Genomic DNA, 28,000 nt, shown 5'->3' with positions numbered 1-28,000 from the left:
TGTTAAAAGGATCAAGTCTTTATTATAAAGATAAAACTGCCCCTCCTACCTGTCCCGCCTCCATCACAGCTGGAGCTCTGAATCATTCCAGGAAGTTCACCTGTACGGCTTTCTGTTGAGACCTTTCTTCTTTAACTCTGTCAACAAACCGTAAGTTACAACTTTGTTGTTTATTCTGCTTTATAATGTCTAGAGAATATGTTCACTTCTGATTTCAGTTCAAACTTTCATCAGTCTGCTGCTTGAAGAGAAATGAAATGATGATCAGCTGACGTTTAACCCTTTAACAACCCCACTAACTTGAGTTTTAACAATTCTGCTGACAGTTTATTGCATATATCAATTTATTCTGTTTAGTTTAGTTATCATTATGATTTCTGAGACTCCACAAATACAATTTGTAACAAACATAAACTCATTGTGCTCCTCTAGTGGAGAATGGTTTGCAGCTCCCCCTGAATAAAACCATCAAACTGTTGCTCTACATCCGTGCTAATGAGCTTCTTTTGTTTTCATGTTGCTGTTTGTTTTGTATTTGCTGTTTATAAAAAAGTCCAAGCAATTTACAATTATTCTTCACATTATGATCCTCTTTGTCTTGTCAAGAGAAACTTAAAGATGTTTATCAGGTCAGCGTAAGTAAACAGCATTGTTGCTTCGTCGTTATCATGATGGCTTTGGTTCTGCCATGGTTTTATTTAATGAATGAACGAGTTTATTTATTTTGAACATGATAAAAAACGAAAGCAACAGCAAAACGCATTTTAAATGGTAAATGGACTGTACTTATAGAGCAATCACAACAAAAAAATTTTGCAATTCAACAAAAGATTTTAGAAAAAAAACTAAACCATTTTAAAGTGCTTTACAAATTAAGTTGGATTGGATTGATGTAAAACAGAAAATCAGAGCCAATAAGAGGAACAGCTGATCTTTTAACAGAACAGATGATGGAAAGGAGGATTTCACTTGATGTACAGATAAATGATTTTGTGTTTTCTCTGTAGATGAAGGTAAAAGTGTGTGTGAGCTGATATGAATTAAGCAGCATGGATCAGTGTGAGGACAGAGAGGAAGGAGCCCCTCCCTCTAAAATCCCTCGGTTTGAGGAACATGAGAGCCAGAGCAAAGCTCAGAGGTGAGATGAACATCTGTAGCTGTTCGTAACTCGTCTCTATGTTACAGCTCATCGCTCATTAGCAAACATCTGTCTTCCAGAAATCAGCCTCAACCTGAACCCAAATCTGAACTTGGACCTGGACCTGAGCCCAGCTGTGTGTCCATGAAGAGCGACCAGTCGAAACATCATCTTATTAATTTCAAATCTGACCAACTTCCAGCGGCAAAGAGGTGAGCTAAACATGAGCTAAATGTTTTAAAAGTGTAACATGGACATTCAGCATTAAAGTGAAAGAAAGGTGGTTTTTATTATGACTTTTTCTGTGGTGAAGAAAAAAAAACACATTATTCAAAGTATTTCACTTCTTTGCTTAAACAGTGTTTTACAAAGTGGCCTCATTAGTGATGACAAAAAAAAGTTCAACAATAAAATTTGAGTTGAGAAGCAGAGTTATCGAAAGTAGAGCTTCAGTAGGACAAGGGTTTGCAACCTTTACAACTCAGAGCCATTACATAAAACTAAGTTAAGTAAAACTTGTGTAGAGCCGCAAATTCTAACAATATTTTGAAAAAAAAAGAAAACCTATGACAGATATTTATTTTAAAAATTTTCAGGAAATTTGTTATAAAATATTTTAAAGAACCACTATTTTATTTCTATTTTTACATAAAAAAAAACATAAACTTTTGCAAAAGAGAATAGAATACATTTTCTTTTTTGAAATGTAGATATTTGTGAAAAATGATGTTTAAAAAACAGCCCAAAGTCTCCAACCTGATGAAAAGAAAAGTAGATTTAAAATATTATTTGGTACTTTGTATCATTACTTTGTGGAAAATTAAGTTTAATTATTCCATGCAACAAACTGAAACTGCTAAAAACCTGCATTTGTTATAATCTATATTTCAAAACATTAGTTGCTGCTTCATCCTTTCCAGTCTGTGTTATTAAAGCCATTGTGGAAAAGCCACTTAAAGCTGTGGAGCTGCTGGTTTCAGGACTGCTGCAGAATCAAAAGGTCTGATCTGTCTCTGTCACAAACTGTGACCTGAGAATTATCAGCTGATTTCGATTTCAGTGGTTTGGTGGAAACATATCAGGTCCATAAAATTCCTTCTGGACCAACTTCAACCTGGTTCTGGTGTCACTCAGAGGAAAAAAATCCCCAGGATTTCCATATCCTGTTGTGTGTTCGGCAGGAAATCTTTGCAGAACATTACTCTGTAATAAAATATTTGCTTTTCTATAAAAATCCATCATCTTTAAATTAGCTGTTGCTGGATCTGAAGGGGTGGTGGGGCAAAAGAAAGGACAGAGTAAACAGAAGAGAAAAATAAGATAAGATAATACTTAATTGTCCACTTGCACAGAAAACTGTATTGCAGCACCGAGTCAACAATCATCACAGACAAGACTGCAATCATACAAAAACAAAGAGTCTATAAATATCCACTAAAATATCAGCAACAAGAAACACAAAATCCACATTTAAGAATGCATACCCCAGCTGATGCTGTTGCATAGAAAGCATCTGTAAAATCTAAACAGGAAAAACCAGACAACCAGCTGCCACAGAAAACAGAAACAGAAAACCACTTGGAACTTTTATTTATTTATTTATTTATTTATTAATTTATTTATTATACTTTAGTAATCCCAAACTGGGAAATTCTTTCTCTGCATTTAACCCATCCTAGTTGCTAGGAGCAGTGGGCTGCCAGATTATAGTGCCTGGGAAGCATTTAGGGTGTCGAGGGTCTTGCTCAGGGTCCCACAGTGGTTTACCTTAGTTGCCAGAGCGGGGACTTAAACTCAAGTTCTCCAGACCCAAGCCCAGCTACCAATCCCCTCCTCAAAACATGAACCAAAGCAGACAAAACAACATTAGCAGTCATCACCTCAGAGCACAAATCCCAGCCAACCTACAACAGAGATGATCACGCATCCACCCAGAAGACTGCAGAGGAAGGCCCCACCCAGAGAGCACCATAGCCATGAAACACAGGCCTCAGGGGGCCTGGGATGGCAGACACCAGCCCTACTAGGTGCTGGTCACCCAGAGGCGAACAGAGCTCAGGGCCCCATGAGCTGAGAGCTCTATAAAACCTGAAAGCAGCTTTTCTGTGTCACTGAATGTGAGATGTTTCTTCATGATTCTTCCTCAGCTTGGACCAGCAGAGCTCAGAGGTACCATTTGGTCAGTCTGCCAAGCAGCATCAGACAGAGCTGGACTCCATATTTAGGGTCTGTACAAGTGCAGCATGTATTTTTCCATCTCTTTTGTTCACAATCATCTCCAGACTTTGTAAACCCATTCCTTCTGAAGTTACTTTGCAGAGTTAGGGTTAGGAGAGTATCATTGTTTCATTCATATTATTTTCTGTTCCAGTCGCTGCAGGACAACATGATCACTTTTGTGAAGAACGAGCTGAAGAAGATTAAAAAGCTTCTGAGTCCAGATTATCCAGAATGCTCAGTGTTGGAGGGTGAGGATGAAGAGCAGAGGAGCAGCAGAGATGCATTTGTGAAGATCACAGTGGACTTCCTGAAGAGGATGAAGCAGGAAGAGCTGGCTGAGCGTCTGCAGAGCAGTAAGAGGATTTCTTTAAAGATTGAAGCTGCTGGATGAATGACATGTTTACTGATGTCTAAGAACATAGAATAACATTCAGACAGTTGTTGAGCAGTGTGAAATGTTTATTTACTGATGTTATTTCTTCTTTTCATTCAGAACTTTTTTCTGTAGTTTGTGGATGTAAACATAAATCTGTTCTGAAGAAGAAGTTCCAGTGTGTGTTTGAGGGGATTTCTAAAGCAGGAAATCCAGCCCTTCTGAACCAGATCTACACAGAGCTCTACATCACAGAGGGAGGGACTGCAGAGGTCAATGATGAACATGAGGTCAGACAGATTGAAACAGCATCCAGGAAACCAGACAGACCAGAAACAACCATCAGACGAGAAGACATCTTTAAACCCCCACCTGGAAGAGATGAACCAATCAGAACAGTGATGACAAAGGGAGTGGCTGGCATTGGGAAAACTGTCTTAACACAGAAGTTCACTCTGGACTGGGCTGAAGACAAAGCTAACCAGGACATCAAGTTCATTTTTCCTCTGACTTTCAGAGAGCTGAATGTGCTGAAAGAGAAAAGGTTCAGCTTGGTGGAACTTGTTCATCACTTCTTTACTGAAACCAAAGAAGCAGGAATCTGCAGCTTTGAAGATTTCCAGGTTGTCTTCATCTTTGATGGTCTGGATGAGAGTCGACTTCCTCTGGATTTTCACAACAATGAGACCCTGACTGATGTTACAGAGTCCACCTCAGTGGATGTGCTGCTGACTAACCTCATCAGGGGGAACCTGCTTCCCTCTGCTCGCCTCTGGATAACCACACGGCCTGCAGCAGCCAATCAGATCCCTCCTGACAGTGTTGGCATGGTGACAGAGGTCAGAGGGTTTTCTAACCCACAGAAGAAGGAATACTTTAGGAAGAGGTTCAGAGATAAGAAGAAATCCAGCAGGATCATCTCCCACATCAAGTCATCACGAAGCCTCCACATCATGTGCCACATTCCAGTCTTCTGCTGGATCACTGCTACAGTTCTGGAGGATGTGCTGGAAACCAGAGAGCGAGCAGAGCTGCCCAAGACCCTGACTGAGATGTACATCCACTTCCTAGTGGTCCAGACCAAAGTCAAAAGGGTCAAGTTTGATGGAGGAGCTGAGACAGATCCACTCTGGAGTCCAGAGAACATGAAGATGATTGAGTCTCTGGGAAAACTGGCTTTTGAGCAGCTGCAGAAAGGAAACCTGATCTTCTATGAATCAGACCTGACAGAGTGTAGCGTCGATATCACAGAAGCCTCAGTTTATTCAGGTGTGTTCACACAGATCTTCATAGAGGAGAGAGGACTGCACCAGGAGAAGGTGTTCAGCTTCGTCCATTTGACTGTTCAGGAGTTTCTTGCTGCTCTTCATGTCCGTCTGACCTTCATCAAGTCTGGTGTCAACCTGATGGGGGAGAGAGAAACATCCAAGATTCCTCAAATCCTTAATCTACAATGTGTCGATCAGTGGGCTGTGTACAAGGCCTTACAGAGTCCAAATGGACACCTGGACTTGTTCCTCTGCTTCTTCCTGGGTCTTTCACTGCAGACTAATCAGAGTCTCCTACGAGGCCTGATGACAGAGACAGGAAGTAGCTCACAGACCAATCAGGTAACAGTCCAGTACATCAAGGAGAAGCTCAGTGAGAGTCTGTCTACAGAGAGAAGCATCAATCTGTTCCACTGTCTGAATGAACTGAATGATCGTTCTCTAGTGGAGGAGATTCAACAGTTCCTGAGATCAGGACGTCTCTCTACAGATAAAATGTCTCCAGCTCAGTGGTCAGCTCTGGTCTTCATCTTACTGTCATCAGAAGACCTGGATGTGTTTGACCTGAAGAAATATTTGTCTTCAGAAGAGGCTCTTCTGCGGCTGCTGCTAGTTGTCAAAGCCTCCGACAAAGCTCTGTAAGTATATTTATAGTTGATTGTGTATTAATCTAGTGCTGATCAGAGACCAGTAAAGGTTAAAAGCTCAATTTTTCGGAAAGAAAAAATAAATTCTGATAAACTATCGAAATCTCAGAAAGATGTGACTGTTTGGATGTCAAGAAAAATCTGAATGTGCTGTCATCAGAAGGCAAAGCTTATGTGCCCCAGCACATACTGATTATTTTAACCTTTGTTCATGCAGACTGTTAAAGATTTCAGGCATTAAGTTTTAAATATTTTACAACCATTGCTTAACTATTAATTTTTTTTCCATCTACACCTAGAGCACTGTGAATGTGTGTGTGTGTGGATAGTTATACTGCTAGGCTTGGGAGGGGGGGAACAGACGGCCGTCCCATGACGTACTGCACACTTGTCTTCCTTGCTCTTTATTTTCCATGTATAAATATTTTAAAAAATTGTTTTCATTAGCTTGTGTTTCTTTTTTTTTTTAAATTCAGCGGAACCATGGCTTGGAGTTATGGTGCTGTTTAAGCCCCATTTCCTGTCCTGTCCACCCCCAACCAGTCAAGGCAAATGACCGCCCTCCCTGAGCCTGGCTCTGCTGGATAATTTTTCTTACTGTGAAAAGGGATTTTTTGTTTCAGAATCAGAATCAGAAATACTTTATTAATCCCTTTGGAAATTCCTCAGGGAAATTTGTGTTTCCAGTACAACCCGTCCAAGACTAGACAGTAACAACATATAACACAAACAGGATCAGGCATACTGAGGCAGCAGCCGTTTCTACAGCGCTCCTTTGTCTTAGATATAGGAGAAAGATAACATTAGGGGAATAAGATGTGGCTGGAGAGAATAAAAAAAGGCATCTCCACACTGGGCCTAGGGGCCCATTATTGAGATACAAAAAAATACTCCTCGGTACATAAAGCACATAACTCAGACATTCACAACATCAGAAACACGTGGCAGGGAAGAGGGGTCTCCCATCGCAGCAAAGTGCGGACGCAGCTGAGCGCGTCCAATCAACCCACCGCCCGGGAGTGGAGGGAGGGGGGAAGGGACAACCCAGGCAGTGAATCATCAGGGGAGGTGCATCTGTAGTGGTGTATGTGAGTGTGGTGCGTGTGTGTGCGCAGTAAGTGAGTGAGCATGTGGACTTTGTCCCAGTTCTCCACCAAGTCTCTGCCACCTGATGATAGTGGGCATCCTTGGGAGCTGATCCAGGTGAAAGTCCACCGCCCGTGAGGATGGTGGGGGGACTGAGCATCCGTCAACATAACATTCCAGGGAGCTTTTTAACCAGCCATCCAAGGCCAGTACAGGGAGCCGAATTTGATAACAGCATCTGTTTTGGTTTCAGGCCAGAGCTGTTTCGTCTGCCTTGAGTCTATCAGTGGTCCCACTGGCGACTCTCCAATCATCCGAATTGTGGGTCAACTTCCATCCAGCCAAGCCGACAACTTCTCCAAGTTGGTGTCCACCTTACGTACAAGCTCAGAAATCGCAACCAGTTTGCCATCCAGAACTGAAATAGCCTCCAGTTTATGATTTAGCTCCTGCAACGCCAAAGTGTGATTGTTCATAGCTCGACACACACCGGCACAGAAATCCGGCAGCTTGCCTGTGACCGCCGACAGTGTCTGAATTTTGCGATATGCCAGGAAACCGCCCGCTCCAAACAGCAGAAACCCAGTTATCATGAATCCGAATGTATAGATGTCTTCAGCGTCCTCGACAGACAGGATCGACAGGCACATGACTTTCCACACTCCCCAGGAATCCATCACATATCCAGCCGAAAACGTTCCGCCAGGACAAGCAGGCTCCCCCACACCTGTTTTCCGGTTCGAATAAATTTGGTCGATTGCATTTAGGGACCAGCTGATCAAATCCATAGTTCAAGATTTGAGTTTTGGAAAGAAATGCAGAGAGAGGCTCAGAGATGACAGGACAAGTATCAGGGCAGAGTGGGAGGAGGGAGGGAGAATAAAAGCGTCTGCCTTCGTTGAGAGCCGGAAGCAATATGTTTGTTTTGTTTCTACTGTTTGCTGCTTCATCGATGCTCAGGATGGGGGACTGTATAAAAAAAAATTATCTGATGCAATCTGTTGGTTTTCTGAACAAACCAATTAAACTAAAGTGAATTTAAATTCACCATGTGGACATAATAACAAGCCTGACATTTCATACAGGTAATCTTTTAGTCTTCATCCAAGATCAGGACTGATTAAGTTTTTATTATGTATATTCTTCAGATTAAGTGTGTGTGGCCTCTCTGAGAAGAGCTGTAGAGCTCTGTCTTCAGTTCTCAGCTCTCAGTCCTCCAGTCTGACGGAACTGGATCTGAGTAATAACGACCTGCTGGATTCAGGACTGAAGCAGCTCTGTGATGGACTGAAGAGTCCAAACTGCAAACTGGAAAATCTCAGGTCAGAATTAAAGTGTAACTACTTATGTGTACTTGCTTTGATATTATTATGAAATATTAATATTCAAAATTATTAAACTTTATTGGGGAAAAAATGGGCTTTTGGAGCACCACTCTTCTTTATATTTCTTACACAGTGAAAAAAGGGAATACCGTGAGTTGATGTTTATGTAACACCTATAGATCGTCTATGGCTTACTGGGCTCAGTGTAAGGTTCGACTACTGGAGCAATAATAAGTATGTAGTGCATTAATAACCACAGACCAGGGAATAAATTTGAACTGCCGGCTTATTATATTAATTGAACACAGAAAATGTATAACAACACTCTGACATACAGCTGACACACAATTTCAATCCACTTCTCTTTCAAGCGAACTTTTCCCTTTCTTTCCAAGTGATTTAGTTTATTAATCCTGTTTAATTTAAACCTATTTTTTCTCTGGTTTAAAGGATAATTTTTTCACTACAACCTAGGTTTTTTCTTGTTTGCACTAAGTTCACGTTCTGTCTTTTCTCTAAGTTATTCAGCTTTATTCTGGATAAAGTTTTAGTTTTAGTTTCAAGTTCTAGTTAAACTCTTTCTTTAAATTTCAACCATTCTCAATTTTGTCTTTTGTGGTACCCAACAAAAAACTGCTTATAATCACAACTCAGATAACAGCATTAACAGATATGATTAAGAAAACAACAGTAAATAAAATTTACAAAACTCAAAATGATTCAGTAAAAGACTGAATAACCTTGTTTATCACAGGTAATAGTCTTTGTCCCATTAACTGTCAATCCTTTGATTATCCCGAACGGTTAATCCAATGTCTGTGAATCCACTGCAGCTCTGCGTAAAGATTTGGATAAATCCTACCAGTTCCTGATGAAAACCACGCAACGTCCAGGAGAGGCGCTTGGCTTCTGTATGATGCACGGTTCACGGAGTCTTTGGGTGGCTTGCCATCTTGTATCTCGAACATGGAATCCCACTCCGGTACTCGCTCAGAATTTCCAGGCCAAAAACTTAATAGCCGAGTCCCGTCCGGCAACATACACAGTGTAAAACGTCACCAAGTCACGGACAGGATGGAAAAAACAACTAACTCCTCTCAGAGTGCGGAAACAACTTTAAGTAGACGATTTTTTCTGTTCTTCTCTGTGTTTTTTTTCTTTTTCGCAGCTCTGTAACAACCGTCTGCCCATCTTCCTCGTTCAGGAAAAAAAAAACAGGAAGTAAACTAAAACAAATCTGGTTGGCAGTGGCGCACATGAGTCACGCTGCCATTCGGCCCTTCAAAATAAGAGTCTCAACACCCTTTTTTTTCTGCTATTTTAAATAATAAGAAAAAGAAGTAATACCATGAATTCACACATTTTAACCACTTTCTTCAGGGGTTTAAACTCATTTTAAACATTACATCATGAAATAAAGCATTGCTCACCGTTTTAGTTTTTTTTTTTTTTTTTTTTTCTCTTTTATCTATTTATGGCTTACAATGCATTTCTTTAACGACTGTTTTATTAACAGGCTTTTATATTAACAGGGTTTTGTAACCAAGGTTACATTTACATAAAAATATATTTAATCAGTCTCTACGTTAGTGAGTTCTGTTTGAAGGAACAATTATTCTTCTATAGTAACTACAGAAACATGACAAATTAAATTATGAAACAATTTATTAACCACTGATAATCAGATTAACAGCAAACAGCATGAAAGAGAGAAATAAGGAATGGTTAAGCGTCACTTTATGATAACTTACAGTACTTCTGGGGGAAAGCTGTAAGAGAGATTCGTTTAAAGCGGAAAAACAGCAAGATTCTGTTTTTCTGATCAGGAACAATTAACCAAAATAAATACTTTGTAGGCAGTTGGTATCTTTGTACTGCATGAGGTTGGAAATATGAAAAAGTTTAACTAAATTAATTAAATTCATTTTCTTGTTTTTTTTATTTTTTTTTTATTTAATGTTATTTATCCAGGGTACAAAAGATGGAATATGAATTCCTCTGGAATTTCTGTTTCATTGGCAATAAAATAAATATTTTCAGGTCATAATAACACTAAGCATGTTGTAAATAGAGTCAGCAGAGCATCATCTCACTGGTAAAACCTGAACATGTAACATTTATCACAAACTGAGACATGAACTCATAAACTTGGAGCAAATGAAACAAAGTCAGTAGTGTGAGAAAAGTCCAGTGTCTGAACATTTGATGACATTCTATTTGTCTTGCAGCTGTTCCCTCTGATTTAATGCCATATACGTTGTTTTCTCTAGGCTGTCAGGCTGTCTGATTACAGAGGAAGGCTGTGCTTCTTTGGCCTCAGCTCTCACCTCCAATTCATCCCATCTGAGAGAACTGGACCTCAGCTACAACCATCCAGGAGACTCCGGAGTTAAGCTGCTGATGGCTGTACTGAAGGATCCAAACAAGCTCAGGTATAGAATATGGCAGCCCCACTGTCCTCAGTGTAACCAGGATGGGTAAAAAGCAGATAAAAATATCCAAAACTGGGACTAATAATGTATATATTATTTTCACATTGGTGTAGTGAGTCTTAAAAAGAGAACGTGTGCAGGAACAATGAGAATTATTAGTTGGTCAGTTTCTTCAGTGTGGACGTCTCTGCATGTTAAAGGGACAGTGTGTCATTTCTTGAAGCATCCTTTCTGTCCTCTGACATTGGATCAGAAACAGAGATGGTCCAAGACATGTCAGCCTAGCTTAGCATAAAGATTTAGAAATTCCTGTGCATGCACATGTTTTAATAAAGTTCCCATCATAAATCACAGTCCATTTACCTTTTAGCCATATATGGTGAATCCAAAGCTCCTGAATGTTGATACTAAATAATGCTCCTTGTATCTTTTTTCTTAGAGTGATGAATACCAATCTTTTCTTTAATTTAACTGCATTATTTGCCTCAAAATGCACATTAAAGGTCATGAGACAGAGGGGTCGTGTGCTGACAGATGGAGGTGATACAGCAGAATGCCAAAGAAGTAAATGAACCTGAAAACTGTTTGTCTACATTTCTAAAGTAACACTCAATACACATAAAAGAAACTTTATGTGCAAATGGGTAATATAAAGTTTATGAATTTACACAGTTCATCACTTTTAATTTTTGTTTTCATTCAGTTGTGTTCTTACAGTGGTTCCAGATGGATCAGTAAATTAAACATAATTAATTTTCTCAGCTTTGCTTATGATTTTCTTAGTTTTACATTTCTTCAAATTCTGCAACTTTTGCTGCTGTTCTCTTTTTTTTTTTTTGAACTTTTATTAAGACAACAAATCCTTGACATAGTTGCACTCAGAGTATATAACTTATTTCTAATGACATGCATAGTACATTTACAAAAGGACAGAAATAACAATTAGAAGTGTACATTTATATCAGTCCCATTAAGGAAAAAAAAAAAAAAAAAAAAAAAAAAAAAAAACTGATAGGCAAAGGGATAGAACATTTATGTCTTGTCCACATAGGAGATCACCGGTGACCATCTTTTCAAGTACAAGTCTCTCTTCAGTCGCAAAACTGCAGTTATTTCCTCCATAAAAATCACAGATTTTAGTTTCTGAGTCCATTGTTCCAGGGTAGGTGGGAGCGGTTTAAGCCAGTTTATCGTTATTGTCTTGTGGGCAATTAGTACTAAGACCTTTAATATATACATTTGTTTTTTGTCCCAGACCTCAGATGTTAAGTCACCCAGAATTATTTGATGGATAGGATATGTTATATTAAGATTCAGGATCTTTTTAATTTCCCCGTTTATCCTCTCCCAAAAAGGGCTGATGACGGGACATTCCCAGAAAATGTGAGAAAAATCACCTATTTGGCCACACTTTCGCCAGCAGAGGGCGCTAATGCTGTGTTCATAGGTGGATATAATTAATGGGGTCCTAAAAAATCGCATTCTTAATTTCCAACTAAATTCCCTCCAGTTTGGACTATTAAGACATTTATGCCACTCCTCCCAAGAGTATTCCCAGTCTATATCATCTATAACTGTATTGAGCTCTAATTCCCATTTATTTTTCACGTCTAATGTCCCGTCGGCTTGTTCCTTTCTAATGATTTTGTATAGAGAAGAAGTAATTTTCCTTATGTCGTTTTTGTCCTCTATATCAATCCAATATTGCTCAAAATTTATCGGCTGGTCCCTCACTTTTTCGAATTCCTTGTGTTTCTCTAAATAATGTCTTATCTGTATATAGCGAAATAGATCATTACTAGACAAATGGAACTCAGTCTGAATCTGGGAAAAGGATTTGAGATGTCTCCCACAGAACAACTGATTTACATTTGTTAAGCCCATATTGGCCCATCTATGAAATCCACTATCGAGCTTTACAGGTATAAAATCGGTTATGGTCAATATTTTGGATGCTCTGGACAGAGAGAGGGGTAATTTAAGTTGTTTTCTCACCTTTTGCCAAACACCTAAAGTAAATTTAACCCATTCATTCTGTATTTTCAGTTTTTGTCTTTCTTTTGTGTCCATAAATAATAAAGCTGTCATGGGTCTATCTGGTACCGAGCACTGCTCTAACTGGAACCATCTTGTGTCTTCATCCATCTTAATCCATGTGACCAGGGCCTTCAGCTGAGCCGCCCAGTAGTAACTTTTCAAGTGTGGAAGGGCCAGGCCACCCTTTTCTTTCGGGGAGTGTAGTACTTTAAGTCTCACTCTGGGTCGTTTGTTTTGCCAAATAAATTTTGAAATAAGTTTGTCCATCAGTTGAAAAGTACTTGTAGGCACTGTGACTGGGAGGGAGTGGAAAAGAAAGAGAAATCGTGGCAAAACATTCATTCTGATGGTTTCGATCCTACCCATTAAAGAAAGAGGGAGCATCTGCCATCTCTCTAGATCATTTTTAATGAGATTTATGAGTGTGTTGTAATTGGATTTGTATAACTTCGATGAGTCTTTGGATAGGGTCACTCCCAGATATCTAAACCCTTCTTTTGACCATCGGAACTTGACATTGGCATTTAGTTGGGCAGGCCAGCATCCTGAAATCATCATTGCTTCGGATTTTCCTTCATTTATCTTGTAGCCAGAGATGTCACTAAACCTATTCAGACAATGCATGAGAGGTGGAATAGATGACAGTGGGTTGTTAACATACAGGAGTATGTCATCGGCAAATAAAGATATTTTGTGTTCTAGACCTCCATGATCTTGTATTCCCTCTATTTGGTCATTTGTTCTGATCCATTCCGCTAGCGGCTCAATGCAGAGAGCAAAGAGGATCGGAGCCACCGGGCTACCCTGACGTACCCCCCTCTTTATAGAGAAATATTCGGAGCAATAACCATTTACGCGAATTCTTGACATTGGGTCTTTGTTCAGTGTAGTAATCCAGCTAATAAAGGTGGAGCTAAATCCGAATTTCTCCAGTGTGTAATTTAAATATCTCCAGTCCACCCTATCAAACGCCTTCTCAGCGTCTAGCGCAAGGAGCATTGAAGGGTGGATAGATTTCTTAGCAATGGATTGAATATTCAAAGCTCTTCTAATATTATTTGATCCTAGTCGTCCCGTAATAAACCCAGTTTGATCTGGTTTGATCAACTTTCCCATGTATGTTTGTAGCCTTTTTGCTAATATAGAGCTAAGGATCTTTACATCGGTTCCCAATAGGCTAATCGGCCGGTAGGACGCGCATTCTTTCTTATTTTTCCCTTCTTTATGTATAACTGATATTTTAGCTTCTGACCAACTTTTTGGTGGGTCGTTCATATTTAAGGCGTAATTAAATACCGTACACAGCTTAGGAGTGAGTTCTTTACTAAATATTTTATAAAATTCCCCGCTGAACCCATCAGTTCCTGGACTTTTGTTGTTCTTCAGTAATTTAATAGTTTCTTCTATTTCCTTTTCAGTGATTGGCTGAGTAAGATCTTTTGCCTCTGTTGGTGATAGTTTTGTTAAATTGAGCAATTTAAAAATGTTAATCATGTCGTCTTTATCTTGCGTTATATCGGGCGTGTACAGATCTTCGTAGAACTCTCTAAAAGCAGCTGCAATTTGTTCTGGACGGGAAATTTCCTCTCTTGTTGAGGGGTGTGTTATTATTGGAACTACACGACTGGCCTGAGCCTTCCTGAGCTGAAAGGCCAGCAGTCGGCTCGCACGGTTGCCCATCTCATAATATTTTTGGCCCGAAAAACGCATAGATCCTTCTGCCTTATATGTAAGTAATTTGTCGAGGGCGGCCCTTTGGTCTTTTAGGCGTGTCAGTACATTCTCATTTCTAGTAACTTTGTGCTTTCGTTCTAAATTTCTAATTTCATTCTCAATCTCTTCTTGCTTTGCTAATCTCTGTTTTTTAAGTTGTATTGTGAGCTCAATGCATCGGCCTCTTAACACTGCCTTAGCTCCATCCCATAATGTGGACGGGGATACTAAGCCGTTGTCATTTAGTAAAAAATATTCCTCTATTGAATCTTTTAATTGTTGCCGTCTTTTTGCATCGTTCAGTATGGAGACATTCAGCCTCCAATATTTAAAGTGCCTTTCTTTATATAGGGTGAGCGACATCCTAACTGGCCCGTGATCTGATAAGGTTATGGGTTCTATTGTAATGTCGTTGACTCTGTAAAGTTCTTGTTTCGATATGCAAATCATATCTATTCTTGAGTATGTGCCGTGCACGTTAGACAGGAAGGTGAAATCTTTTAAACTTGGTTTTAATGCTCTCCAGGTCTCAATCAATCCTAGTTCCTCTAACAAGTGGGACACAGCTTTACTTTTTTTATTTGGAGCGGAGTGTTCTGGGGGTAGTTTATCTCTCTTTGAATCTAGGACACAATTAAAGTCCCCTCCAACTATTATCATACCTTTTGATTCTTTAGCGAGAATGGATGCTATCTTTATAAAAAATGAGGGGTCATCTTCATTTGGGGCATAAATATTCATAATTGTCATATCTATACCCTCCATAGTGCCCACCAACCCTATATACCTTCCTTGTGGATCTTTTAGTTCTTTCTGTACCGTAAAACAAGTGTTTTGGTGAATCAGAATTGCCACGCCTCTCTTTCTGCTCTTTGGGCAGCTAGCAAAAAACACCTGGTCAACCCATTCTCTTTTTAGTTTCTTATGTTCCAAGTCATTGAGATGTGTCTCTTGCAGTAAAGCCACTGAGCATTTGAAAGATTTCAGTTGGTTTAGTATCTTTTTCCTTTTAATCGGATGGCCCAGTCCTTTAACGTTGTAGCTGGTAATATTTATCTCCCGCATATAATTAGCAAAATAAATGATTTAAATGATTTGTCTGTCATTAAGTTAAGAGTCTTATGGCCATTTCTCTCGTCTTTTTTAGTTATATCAAACTGTACTAAACAAACTTTGCAAGTTGTAGATAATGAGTGCATGAAGATGAATATGTCAAGGGGAACTAAAACAAGATTTGAACATATCGAACAGATAAGGCTCCCACAGAACCGACCGGCCATCGACATGGCAATAGCCGGCCCCTGTTGTTTTCCAGGCAGAACGGCGTGACATCTCCGTTCTGGGAAGTTGGCACAAAGTGCACACCAGATCACAAACCAAGATAAAGAAAAATTCTGTTTGTGAAACTCAAACCTGATCTCAGGTCTCATATAAAAACAGGCGTTATTACTGGTAACCCGCGATTAATCAGATAGTTAAACACTTATCAAGCATTGTGACAAAGGCTTTAGTCATGAAATTCTTACCCTTATCATGTAGAGAGTGAAAAACCAAAAGGGGAAGGCAGAAGGAATAACATACCTTCGAATTATGTCAGATATACTCTCTTGTAGTGAAAATCAAACATAAACTCGCAAATCCGCATCAGATAGTGAATCATTTCCTCCTCTTCTCCCGTTCTCCCGTGTTTTCCAAAGCTCTCTGGAAAGTTCTCTGTCCATCTTCTCTCTTTCACTAACTTTTACAAAAATACCCATCTCTTGAAGTGTTGGTACGGCTTCGATAAGCGTTGGGAAGGTCTTTGGTCCGCTCTCCAGGTCAATCCGGAGCTGTGCAGGGAAGCGACACCGCGCGCGCACCCCCTTTTCCTTCAGCTGTTTTATCACACCGCGCAGTCGTGCCCTCTTCTTCTGGACTTCTGGGGAGTAGTCGTGATCAAAGTAGATGGTCTGTCCCTGGAACTTCACCTGCTTTTGGGCCCATGCCTGTCGCAGAACCGCCTCCTTCACTGCATAGTCCATGAATCGGATGATTATGGAGCGAGGTGGATCTGTGTTGGGTGGCTTTGGCCCAAGCGCCCTATGGGCTCTTTCGATCCGAATGTCCTCCTGTGAGAAGCGTAATTCTGTTTTGATGAGCCCTTTCACAAAGCCAACCATGTCCTCCTTTTCACATCCCTCAGGCACTTGGTATATGCGCAAGTTATTCCTGCGGAGGCGATTTTGTAGATCGTCGCGATGACTTGTGAGGGCAACCTCTCTTCGTAGCAGGTATCGGAGCACCCTTCCATTTCGTTGGCTAGCATCCTCTGTTGAGCTAATCCTGCTCTCTATCTCCTCTGCGCGATTTTCTAGTGTGGTCAGTCGTTCTGTCATATCTTTCATCGAGCCTTCAAGTCTTTCCAGGGACGCTTTTGTTTCTGAGAACGAGGCCTGATTCTCTCGTCTTAAATCTTTAAGTTCACGAAGGATCTCCGCCATGTCGAGCTCGTTAGATGTCGGGCTAATATTAGCCTCAAGTTGTTCCGGGACCGTTCTTTCTTTGTCATCTTTCGGTGCAGACTGTTTTTTTTTTTTTTTTTTTTTTTTTTTTTTTTTAACCTGTCTTGTCCAGCATCGTTGCAAACAGAATGATTGTCTGGCTGCTGTCTGGTGCTGGGCAATTTTACTCTATCAAGCAGGGATTTATACTACATGTATAAAGTCCCTCTTGATGAAAAACTTTATTGAATCAGACTCTTAATGCTGGACTCGACCGGAGGGGACAGAGAGAGAGAGAGAGAAAAGAAAATAGAGAGAAGAGGGAGGGGAGAGAGAGGGACAGAAAGGGTGTGGGGAGTGCGGGTGGGGACTTGAAACATCATACAGAAGACCATGTAATCCATACTACTTACAACATATATAGCTACGATCATCCTAGCCAGTAGGTCATTACACAACTAGTTGATAATAGTAACAATAATAATAATAAGAGTAAGAGTAATAATAATTAAAGCTGCAAGCAGCGTTGGAGGCCCTCGCACCTCTGGCGCCGCTTCGGCCTATTGCACCGCCCCATCGGCCAACAGCCTCCCTCCAGCAACACAGCCGCTCTTTCCCACAGCCATAAACCCATTCTTCCAGAGTTTATCTCCATCGAGAGGTGATTTTCGTCATGAGAGGATCAGCTTGCACCTCAGCTTGTCCAGTGATGACATCTGAAGCATTCATGACCTTGTTTCATACAAACGATGTTGAATTCCCACAAACCGGAGCATGATTTCACCAAGAGGAAAATTCCACGTGGCCACTAGGTGGCGCTATAGTCGTTTTCATGTTGAACCATGTTCAGGTTGGAACTCTAATGACAACAGGAAAATATCACCTCCTTTGTTCAACTGACAGCAGAGCTAGAGCGACTTCCTGTTTCATGGCGAAAAATATGACCATAGGGGGCGATATAGAGACAAATAACCAGCATATGTCTATTTGAATCAGTTCCAGGCCTGACCACTGTCCTCCCTGCTGAGTTTGGTGGAGATCAGGAGTACATTGGGTCAGTTACAAGTACTTCCTGTTTCATGGCGGTGGACGCCATTCAACATGGTTTTGCTTGACAACGGAACTTGAGGTTTTTTTTCTGTAATGTCATGAAAGGGTTTGACCTGATCTGAAGCACTGTAGAGTGTCTGAGGTTAATCCCTGATGAGCTGGACCCCGGTGTCTGAGAAAGGCACTTCCTGTTTCCAGGGGGCGTGGCTTAGGCCAAGACCAGAAGTAGGTACATGTATCTGTTCAGGAGCAGACCCTGATTAATTACTGTAAGTGTCATATTGATTGGATGAAAATTGAGGGATTTATACAGATTAATGTTGTCACGGCGCCTTATCCAACTTTGTCTTGGCGCCACGGTCTCGCCATGCAGCGTTGAGCAATGTCCAGATGACAACATCAGGACTTGTAGTTGTGGTTGGCATGGAACTGAAGTGAAACATTTGCAGTTTGCTACAGAATGAGTGTTGTATTTCAGAAATAATGGATTACATGCTTGATGGCGAAACATCAAAACTTGATGAGGCGCCGCCGCTGAACGCCACTTCCTATTAGAAAATTTTCAATAACTTTTGCCCACACATGCCTCTGGAGTGTTCAGACTTAGTTTGAGGTAATTACGATAAAATCTGTAGGAGGAGTTCGTTCAAATGCAAGGCAAAGAAACATGCAAAAATGACCACCAAAATGACAATTTTTACAAAATGGCCGACTTCCTGTTGAAGTTATCATATAGGTCCAAGAGGCTTTTTTGTACATCCTTCCAAGTTCTATCAATGTTGTGGATTTCAGCCATATCGGTCAATGTAATGGGCAGTTATGATCAATGCAATATTTATAGGGGGCGCTATAGAGCCATATTGCAATTGTTCCAGCAGATGTTAATGTGGCTGAGTTCCTTTTCTGACCACACTCTTTCGTTGTGAGTTTGGTGAAGCTCAACATTACAATGGGTCAGTCACAAGTACTTCCTGTTTGATGGCGTCAGACCACTATTCGCCATGGTTACGTTTGGTGAAGCAGCTTGAGATTTTTCTTGTGGTTTCATGAAAGGGTTTGACCTGTTGTGAAGCACTTTCGAGTGTGTAAGTTTCATTCCTGAGAAGATGGATCCCTGCGTGTGAAAAAAAGCACTTCCTGTTGGAAGTGGGCGGGGCTTAGGGCTGGACCGGTATTGGTCATACAGATCTATTCAGGGCTACACCCTGAGTAATCTCTGCAAGTCTGATGGGGATTGGATCAGAATTGAGGGATTTATACTGATTTATAATGTCATGGCGTCTTTTCGAAGTTCGCCATGGCGCCACGGTATCGCCCTGCAGCGTAGAGCAACAGTTTTCACTGGATATCATCACCAACTTATTTTCTGTTGTCTGACCTAGTTTGGACCTGGTTGTGTCCAAAACGTGAGATAAGTGGGTCTCCGAGTAAAAACCATGACTTCCTGTCGCCAGGGGGCGTGGCCAATTCATAACCTAAATATTGACATGTAGATGTGTTCAGGATGGGACTGGCATCATACATGGCCATTTTAGTTCAGATATATTGTTTTATGTGGAAGTTATATCACTTTCGTTCTTCACGGCGAGATGTCAAACTTTGAGGCCCCACCCCCTCCATGCCCTTTCTCCTATTAGAAAACTTTCAATAACTTTTAAAGACACATGCCTTCTGAACATCCTAAGCTATTTTGGTCGCGATACGATAAAATCTCTAGGAGGAGATAGATTTTGAATATGTCAGCAAAACGCCAAAATGGCGACTTTGACCCAAAATGGCCGACTTCCTGTTTGTTTTAGGGCTTTACTCCAAGAGGATTTTTTGTTCGCCCATGCATTTAGAAAATGTGTAGTGAATTTCATGAAGATTGATGATGTGCAGTGGCGGGGCAACATAAATAGGTGGCGCTCTCGTTCAATTTTGCACAAACAGTCCCGAACACACGACAAAACGTAAATTTCCGCATTCCTTTGGGGGGGTACGCAAAACTAGGCGCGTTTCCGCGCATGTTCAGGTCCCCTACCATGCGATTTACTTTTGAGAAGAATAATAATAAGAATAAGGAAAAAACGGAGCAATTACAACAGGCCTTCGCACCGCCTTCGGTGCTCAGGCCTAATTAAAGCTGCAAGCAGCGTTGGAGGCCCTCGCACCTCTGGCGCCGCTTCGGCCTATTGCACCGCCCCATCGGCCAAGAGCCTCCCTCCAGCAACACAGCCTCTCTTGCCCACAGCCATATACCCATTCTTCCAGAGTTTATCTCCATCAAGAGGTGATTTTCCTCATCAGAAGATCAACTTGCACGTCAGCCTGTCCAGTGATGACATCTGAAGCATTCATGACCTTGTTTCTTACAAACTGTGTTGAATTCCCACAATCTGGAGCATGATTTCATCAAGAGGAAAATTCCACGTGGCCACTAGGTGGTGGTAAAGTTCTTTTAATGTACAACCATGTTCAGATTGGAACTCTAATGAGAACAGGAAAATATTAGCTCAATTGGTCAACTGACAGCAGGGTTAGTGCCACTTCCTGTATAATGGCGAATGATTTAAACATCACAGGAAGCCATTTTAATCATGATGCTGTAAGAAGTCAGTCATATTTTCAACCATGAGTTCATGAAGGATGATATTAATGAGTTAGAATTAGTTATACAGAGGATAAAGGGTTAAAATGGTGGGACTTCCTTTTCCCAGGGCTATGGTGTTGAGAACATCAGGACATGAACTGGCTTTTTTGTTTGTCCTGGCATGTTATATAAATATGCCACATTTTACTATGTCGTTCAAAGCAGTGGGTGGAGCTGATAGACTAAATATTGATAGGGGGCGCTATAGAGCCATATTACCAGCATATGTGTATTTGAATCAGTTCCAGGCCTGACCACTGTCCTCCCTGCCAAGTTTGGTCGAGATCAGGAGTACATTGGGTCAGTTACAAGTACTTCCTGTTTCATGGCGGTGGACGCCATTTGCTGTGTTTTGCTTGAGGAAGGAACTTGAGGTTTTTTTTCTCTTATATCATGAAAGGGTTTGACCTGATCTGAAGCACTGTAGAGTGTGTGAGGTTAATCCCTGACGAGAGGGACCCTGCTGCAGGAAAAAGGCACTTCCTGTTTCAAGTGGGCGGGGCTTAGGCCAAGACCAGAAGTAATTACATATATCTGTTAAGAAGCAGACTCTGATTAATCAGTGCAAGTGTGATGCTGATTGGATGAAAATTGAGGGATTTATACTCAATAATGATGTCATGGCGTTTTATCCAACCTTGTCATGGCGCCACGGTCTCGCCATGCAGCGTTGAGCAATGTCCAGATGACAACATCAGGACTTGTAGATGTGGTCGGCATGGAAGTGAAGAGAAATATATGCAGTTTGGTACAGAATGAGTGTTGTATTGCAGAAATAATAGATTCCGTGCTTGTTGGCGAAACATCAAAACTTGATGAGGCCCCGCCGCTGAACGCCACCTCCTATTAGAAAATTTTCAATAACTTTTGACCACGCATGCCTCTGGAGTGTTCAGACTGAGTTTGAGGTAAATACGATAAAATCTGTAGGAGGAGTTCGTTCAAATGCAAGGCAAAGAAACATGCAAAAATGACCCCAAAAATGACACTTTTTTCAAAATGGCTGACTTCCTGTTGAAGTTATCATATAGGTCCAAGAGGCTTTTTTGTACATCCTTCCAAGTTCTATCAATATACTGGATTTCAGCCATATCAGTCAATGTAGTGGGCAGATATGATCAATTAAATATTTGTAGGTGGCGCTATAGAGCCATATTGCAATTTTTCCAACATATGTCAATGTGGCTGAGTTCTCGGCTGGTCCGCGCTCCTCCCTGCCAGGTTTGGTGTAGATTAGCAGTACAATGGGTCAGTTACAAGTACTTCCTGTTTGATGGCGTCGGACCGCTATTCGCCATAGTTACGTTTGGCGAAGAAACTTGAGATTTTTATTGTAGTATCATGAAAGTGTTTGACCTGTTGTGAAGCACTTTCAAGTGTGTAAGTTTCATTCCTGAGGGGATGGACCCCGGCGTCTGAACAAAAGCACTTCCTGTTGGAAGTGGGCGGGGCTTAGGGCTAGACCAGAATTGGTGATATGAATCTGTTCAGGGCCGGACCCTGATTAATCCCTGCAAGTCTGATGGGGATTGGATCAGAATTGAGGGATTTATAGTGATTTATGATGTCATGGCGTCTTATCGAAGTTCGCCATGGCGCCACGGTCTCGCCCTGCAGCGTAGAGCAACAGTTTTCACTGGATATCATCACCAACTTGTTTTCTGCTGTCTGACCCAGTTTGGACATGGTTGTGTGCAAAACGTGAGATAAGTGGGTCTTCGAGTAAAAACCATGACTTCCTGTCAGCAGGGGGCGTGGCCAATTTATAACCTAAAAATTGACATGTAGCTGTGTTCAGGATGGGACTGGCATCATACATGGCCATTTTGGTTCAGATACAATGTTTTATGTGGAAGTTATATCACTTTCGTTCTTTACAGCGAGACATCAAACTTTGAGGCCCCACCCCCTCCATGCCCTTTCTCCTATTAGAAAACTTTCAATAACTTTTAAAGACACATGCCTTCTGAACATCCTGAGCTATTTTGGTAGCGGTACGATAAAATCTCTAGGAGGAGATAGATTTTGAAAATGTCAGTAAAACGCCAAAATGGCGACTTTGACCCAAAATGGCCGACTTCCTGTTGGTTTTAGGCTTTTACTCCAAGAGGATTTTTTGTTCGCCCAAACATTTGGAATACATGTAGCGATTTTCATAAAGATTGATGACGTGCAGTGGCGGGGCATCATAAATAGGTGGCGCTCTCATTCAATTTTGCCCGAACAGTCCCGAGCACCCCAAAATATCAAATTTTTCACATTCCTTTGGGGGGGTACACAAAAATAGGCGCGTTTTCGTGCATGTTCAGGTCCCCAAAAATGCCTCCAATGTTTAAGAAGAAGAAGAAGAAGAAGAAGAAGAAGAAGAATAAGGAAGAAACGGAGCAATTACAATAGGCCTTCGCACCGCCTTCGGTGCTCGGGCCTAATAATAAGAACAGAAATAATTAAAAAAAGAAACAAAATATGATAATAGATATAAGTGAAACTGCTGTATTCAAGAACACGCGCAGAGAAACCTGTGTGGATGTGTTGGAGAACTCGGCCACACGGCGACGCAAAGACTGTGTGGAGACGTTCAGGAAGGAGTGACCATGCAGAGTGATCATGCAGATGCCACCTCACTTGAACAGAGGCCAGAGTCAGGCCAGCGGTCCCGAGACCCAGGCCACCAGCCCCCCCGCAGGCAACAGATCCCGACCGGTCCACAGAGACGACCACTCGCCCGCCCAGGAAGGCAGCAGCAGGAGACCCCAGCAGGAGCCGCCCCGCGGACACAGGGCACCGGCCCCGGCGGGCCGAGGCCAGCAGTCCCCGACCCCCCCGGGCACCGGCCGCCCGGGACAGACGGGGCAGAGGGCCCGGGCCCAGGAGCGCAGGGACACCCCCCACCCCCACAGGCCGAGGGCCAGCACGCCACCCGGGGGGACCCGGCCCGCCCAGACGGCCACCACCAGAGGCCAGCCCCACACCCCAGCGCCCAGCCGCACACCCCGAGAACCAGTCCTGCCCCCCCCCAGACCAACACACACACACACACAAACACACACACTCTCCTTCCACTCCTCCATTTATCCTCCCACGCATACACCATTCAACCCTCACATACTCTGTCCTCCTACACCCACACACCATCCTTCCACCATCCATCCTTCCGCACACACACCATCCTTCCTCCCACACACTCACCATCCTTCCACCATATACTCTCCCACACCTATCCCATCCTCCCACACACACATCATCCCTCCACCACTCATCCTCCCACACATACACCATCCTCCCTCTCACACACCATTCATCCACCTTCACACCTCCCATACACACACACACACACCTTCCTTCCACTACCCATCCTCCCACACATACATCATTCTCCTACACCAAACATCCACCTTCACGTACCCCATCCTCCCACACACACACACCACCCCTCCATCACCCACTCTCCCAAACATACACCACTCCCCCACACACACACCATCCTCCCTCCCATACACCATCCATCCTCCCGCACACACACCATCCTTCCACCATCCATCCTCCCACACACTTCCCCCATCCCTGCACCATACATTCTCCCACACATACCCCATCCTCCCACACATACATCATCCCTCCACCATTCATCCTCCCACACCCACACCACCCCCCCTCCCACACACCACGCATCCACCTCCACACACCCCACCCTCCCACACACCATCCCTCCACCACCCATCCCCCCACACCCACACCACTCTCCCACCCACCCCCCCCCCCCCCCCCCCCCCCCCCCCCCCCCCCCCCCCAACACACACAAACACCATCCCCCCACCACCATCCTCCCGCCACCCCACGCCACGGGGGGACAGCCCCAGCCAGGAGGCGAGGAGACACGAGCCAGGCCCCCAACCCCCCACCCCGCCCCCGCCCCCCACTCCCCACTCCCAAAACAGCACCTTCCCCCCAGGGCCAGCAGCCAAAAACCCCCCGGGACAGCCCGCCTACGCCCCGGGCCAACGCGACAGGCCACCCGGCCCGCCCCGCCCCCGGGCCATCCATGGAGACAGGGGCGCTTGAAGACCCCATCCCCCCTCCCTCCCCCACTAGTGATGGAATATATTATGTCCTGTTTGCAATTAAAAAAAGAGGGTTAAAATTGGGGGGCAGTAACTGCATTGAGGAGGGGGTGGGGCCACCTGAGCAGTCCCACCCACCTGACCTCGCATGTTCCACCCCCCAAAACGTGTTTGTATGTTGCAAATGTTATTTGTGCTCAGTGACTAAGTGGAATTAAAAGCTGGGAGGCATGCTGCCGCTCGGCGAAGCAACAGGGCCACTATGATGACCCCCCCGCCCCGCCCAGCGCAACAAGCACACCTCCCACAGCCCTACCTGTGTATGTAGTGAAGAGTGGGGGAGGGGAGGGGTCAGGAGATGTAGGTCCAGAGGGGAGTAAGCCTCCCCCCTGGAAGACGACCCGCCAGTGGCTTAGGGCGCCCCCGTCCCCCGCCGGCCCCGAAGGGCGTCACAGGCAGGTGCAGACTGTTTTGTTGCGGTGTTTCTCCTTGAAGTCATGTTTAGCCTCCACTTGTCTTGTAGGGAAATCGTTAATTTTGCGGAAATGTAGCCTAATTGTCACAAAGTTAACGGGAGCCAGTGAAAGTTGCGTCTTGTTCAAAACATGGCGTCACCGGAAGCCCGCTGCTGTTCTCTTTTACTGCAACAATTTTTATTAGATGTGGGCATTAATGAGTTAAACCATTAATCAATATAGAAATTATTTTATGACTCTAAAAACATTTACACACACAAACCTCCATTCAGTGTATTTGTTGTGTCAAAAGTCGATTCCACCATAGACCATAAACTATACGTCCTTCTCCAGCATCATCAAATCTCTTCTTTTTCCCTTAAAACATCACTTTCTTCCTCACAATCTGGAAGTACTAGAACTTTTTAAAACAGCACTGGATTAGAAATACTGACATTAAAAATCATACAGTAAGATCAGTATTTACAATAAAATGTAAGCAGCAGAAATTATTTAGGCAGGTAGAGGGAAAATAAAAGAGAAATACAGTTTGAGGGGTGTGCTATAGTAGTATATAGGGTTTCTGTGCATTTGTGTGTACTTGCATGTGTACAGGGCTATTGGTATGTGCATGTGTGTATGATCTAAAGTCATGTTTCCTTTAAACTGTTGCTGCTGTTGTTATTTCCACAAGCAAAAAGAGGGAAGGGAGCCTGAATACACGATCCTACTTGTCCTAAGTGTTTTTTTTTTTTTTAAACCCTTCTATTGAAGTCAGTCTTACCAATCAAGCCTCAGAAATGGAATTGACACACTGCAACCCATTGATTGGTTGAACTAATCATTACTTCCTGTGCAACTTGGCAATATAAATATATGTCTGCCATTTTTGTCCTTTGTTTTTGTTTTGCATTCTTTGTCATTATTCAAGGAAGGCTCATGCCACTATGACATCATGCTATTATGTAGCTGGCGCATTGATCACTTTCCAGCTTACAGTGTTGTTCAAGTTCATGCTTTTTATAAACTTGTTCAAAGTTCAGTTAATTTCACAGCTTTAAATGGCTAAGACTATCTTTTCAGTTAAATGATTTTCCCTTGCCTTAATATGACACAGCAGACCTTTCTTCTAATCTCTTGTATTTCTTCCGCAATCTCAGAGCTTTTTTGCAGACACATATACCTGTATCATCTGCATACATGTAGCTTTCAAAGCTTTCACAGCTTAATGTGCATTGAAATGAAGTCATCAGAGCAAATCTGCTCTGCAGAGCATATTTTCATGAGGAGAACAGTAAGACGTTAGGGCGGATAGAAGATTGCAACTCTTGGTTAGGTCCGTTTTTTCCACAGTGCTCTTCATCTCTCCAGAGATCAAAAGGCGAAAATAGCTGAAAGAAGAAATTTTTCCACAAAGTAGCTTCACTGGTCTCAGTGTCAATCAAACAGCTTTCTGATTCTGCTTCTTCTTGTTCGGAGATGCTCCCTTCAGTCGGATGTATGACCAGATTTTTTCAGAGATGATGCTGCTCTGATTCTTCTCCTCCTTTCAGGGTGGAGCCTGCTGGAGAACAATGGCTGAGACCAGGTTTGAGGAAGTGTAAGTGTGTTTTCACTGGATTTATGACATTCAACCATCTTCATTCTGTCACATGACTCATTCATCAGTCAGCATAAAATGTCAACAGATCAATAACTACAGCTGGATTGTTTTTGTTCTCCCAATCAGATTCCTGTCCACTCACCATCGACACAAACACAGTGAACAAAAACCTCAAACTGTCTGACAACAACAGGATGGTGACATATGAGGAGAAGCTTCACTCGTATCCTGAGCATCCAGACAGATTTGATGAAAGGCCTCAGCTGCTGTGTGAAAATCTTCTGACAGGTCGCTGTTACTGGGAGGTGGAGTGGAGAGGAAACGTTTATATCTCAGTGACTTACAGAGGAATCAGAAGAAGAGGAAAAACCAGAGGCTGTTTGTTTGGTCACAATGATCAGTCCTGGAATCTGGTTTGCTCTGATGATGAAGGTTATGCTGTCTGCCACAATTACAGAAAAACACACATCTCTTCCTCCTCGTCTTCCTCCTCTTCCTCTGTCTCTAACAGAGTCGCTGTGTATGTGGACTGTCCTGCTGGAACTCTGTCCTTCTACAGAGTTTCCTCTGATGCCCTGATCCACCTCTACACCTTCAACACCACATTCACCCATCCTCTGCTTCCTGGACTGGGGTTTTGGTTTAGGTCATATGGTTCCTCGGTGTTTGTGTGTTGAGGATAAAGGGTTTCATCCTGTTAGTGAAACTCGTACAGATGAACTGACATGTCAGTTTGTACATTTCTGCCCCTTCCACATATATTCAGTCACTGTCTCTTGTAAACTCTTCTAAATGATTTCGTGGAAACTTCTTCTTTCAGTCCTTCAAAGATTTAAGTTGTTATACCTTGAGAATGCAGATGTTGTTTTTTTGTCCATTTCCAGTAAAAGATTCTCATTGAATATTAGTATACCGTGTTACAATACTCAGAGCATTTTTGTTTACTTGGGCTATTCCGTCTTTATTTGGTCTAACATGATTATTTATTTAGAAAAAGTTATCAATGCACTCATTTTCTCCAGACTCTACTACTGCAACTCCCTCCTCTCCTGTCTTGACAATAGATCCCTCTCTCGCTCCCAACTTGTTCAAAACACAGCAGCTAGGCTTTTAGCAGAAGACAGCATATTACATTTAGCCTTGCTGCACAGGCTCCCTGTACGTTTTAGAATCGATTTTAAAGTTTTACTGATTACTTTTAAAGCTTGTTTAGGTCTGGTTCCCGGCTACATTACAGATTTACTGACACACTATGACCTTCCCACAGCCTTAGATCCTCAGGCAGGTCCCTTTTAGCTGTGCCAGGGTCCAAACTCAAGACCAGAAGTGACCGAGCTTTTACAGTCCAAGCCCTTCGACTCTGGAACGACCTGCCTGAGGAGATAAGGCTGGCACCATCAGTTTCATCTTTTAAGTCACATTTTTATCCACTGGCCTTTTTTATAACATTTTTATTGACTTTATTTTTAAAATGTACTCG

General features: G+C 42.5%; 1 protein-coding gene across 1 annotated transcript; it reads left to right on the top strand.

The window, feature by feature from the left end:
• Window positions 1–3: 3 nt before the first annotated feature.
• LOC121629503 (NACHT, LRR and PYD domains-containing protein 14-like) lies at window positions 4–27,998 on the top strand. The gene is made up of 10 exons (XM_041969117.1): window positions 4–150; window positions 1,008–1,138; window positions 1,219–1,350; window positions 3,286–3,364; window positions 3,510–3,711; window positions 3,852–5,637; window positions 7,881–8,054; window positions 10,328–10,489; window positions 26,471–26,517; window positions 26,647–27,998. The coding sequence occupies exons 2-10, from the start codon at window positions 1,050–1,052 to the stop codon at window positions 27,195–27,197; spliced, it is 3,222 nt and encodes a 1,073-aa protein (XP_041825051.1). The 5' UTR covers window positions 4–150; window positions 1,008–1,049; the 3' UTR covers window positions 27,198–27,998.
• Window positions 27,999–28,000: the final 2 nt, after the last annotated feature.

Source organism: Melanotaenia boesemani, chromosome 2 (assembly GCF_017639745.1).
Source record: "Melanotaenia boesemani isolate fMelBoe1 chromosome 2, fMelBoe1.pri, whole genome shotgun sequence".
Classification (NCBI taxonomy): domain Eukaryota; kingdom Metazoa; phylum Chordata; class Actinopteri; order Atheriniformes; family Melanotaeniidae; genus Melanotaenia; species Melanotaenia boesemani.
The sequence above is the reverse complement of the archived record's forward strand: the minus strand, read 5'-3'. Positions and strand labels throughout refer to the sequence as shown.

Excerpts from the sequence above, each read along its gene's own strand:
- LOC121629503 (XM_041969117.1), top strand. The coding sequence starts at position 1,050 with ATGGATCAGTGTGAGGACAGAGAGGAAGGAGCCCCTCCCTCTAAAATC. Across the intron at positions 1,139-1,218 it reads AGCCAGAGCAAAGCTCAGAG|AAATCAGCCTCAACCTGAAC; the intron begins GTGAGATGAACA and ends TCTGTCTTCCAG. Across the intron at positions 3,712-3,851 it reads GGCTGAGCGTCTGCAGAGCA|AACTTTTTTCTGTAGTTTGT; the intron begins GTAAGAGGATTT and ends CTTTTCATTCAG.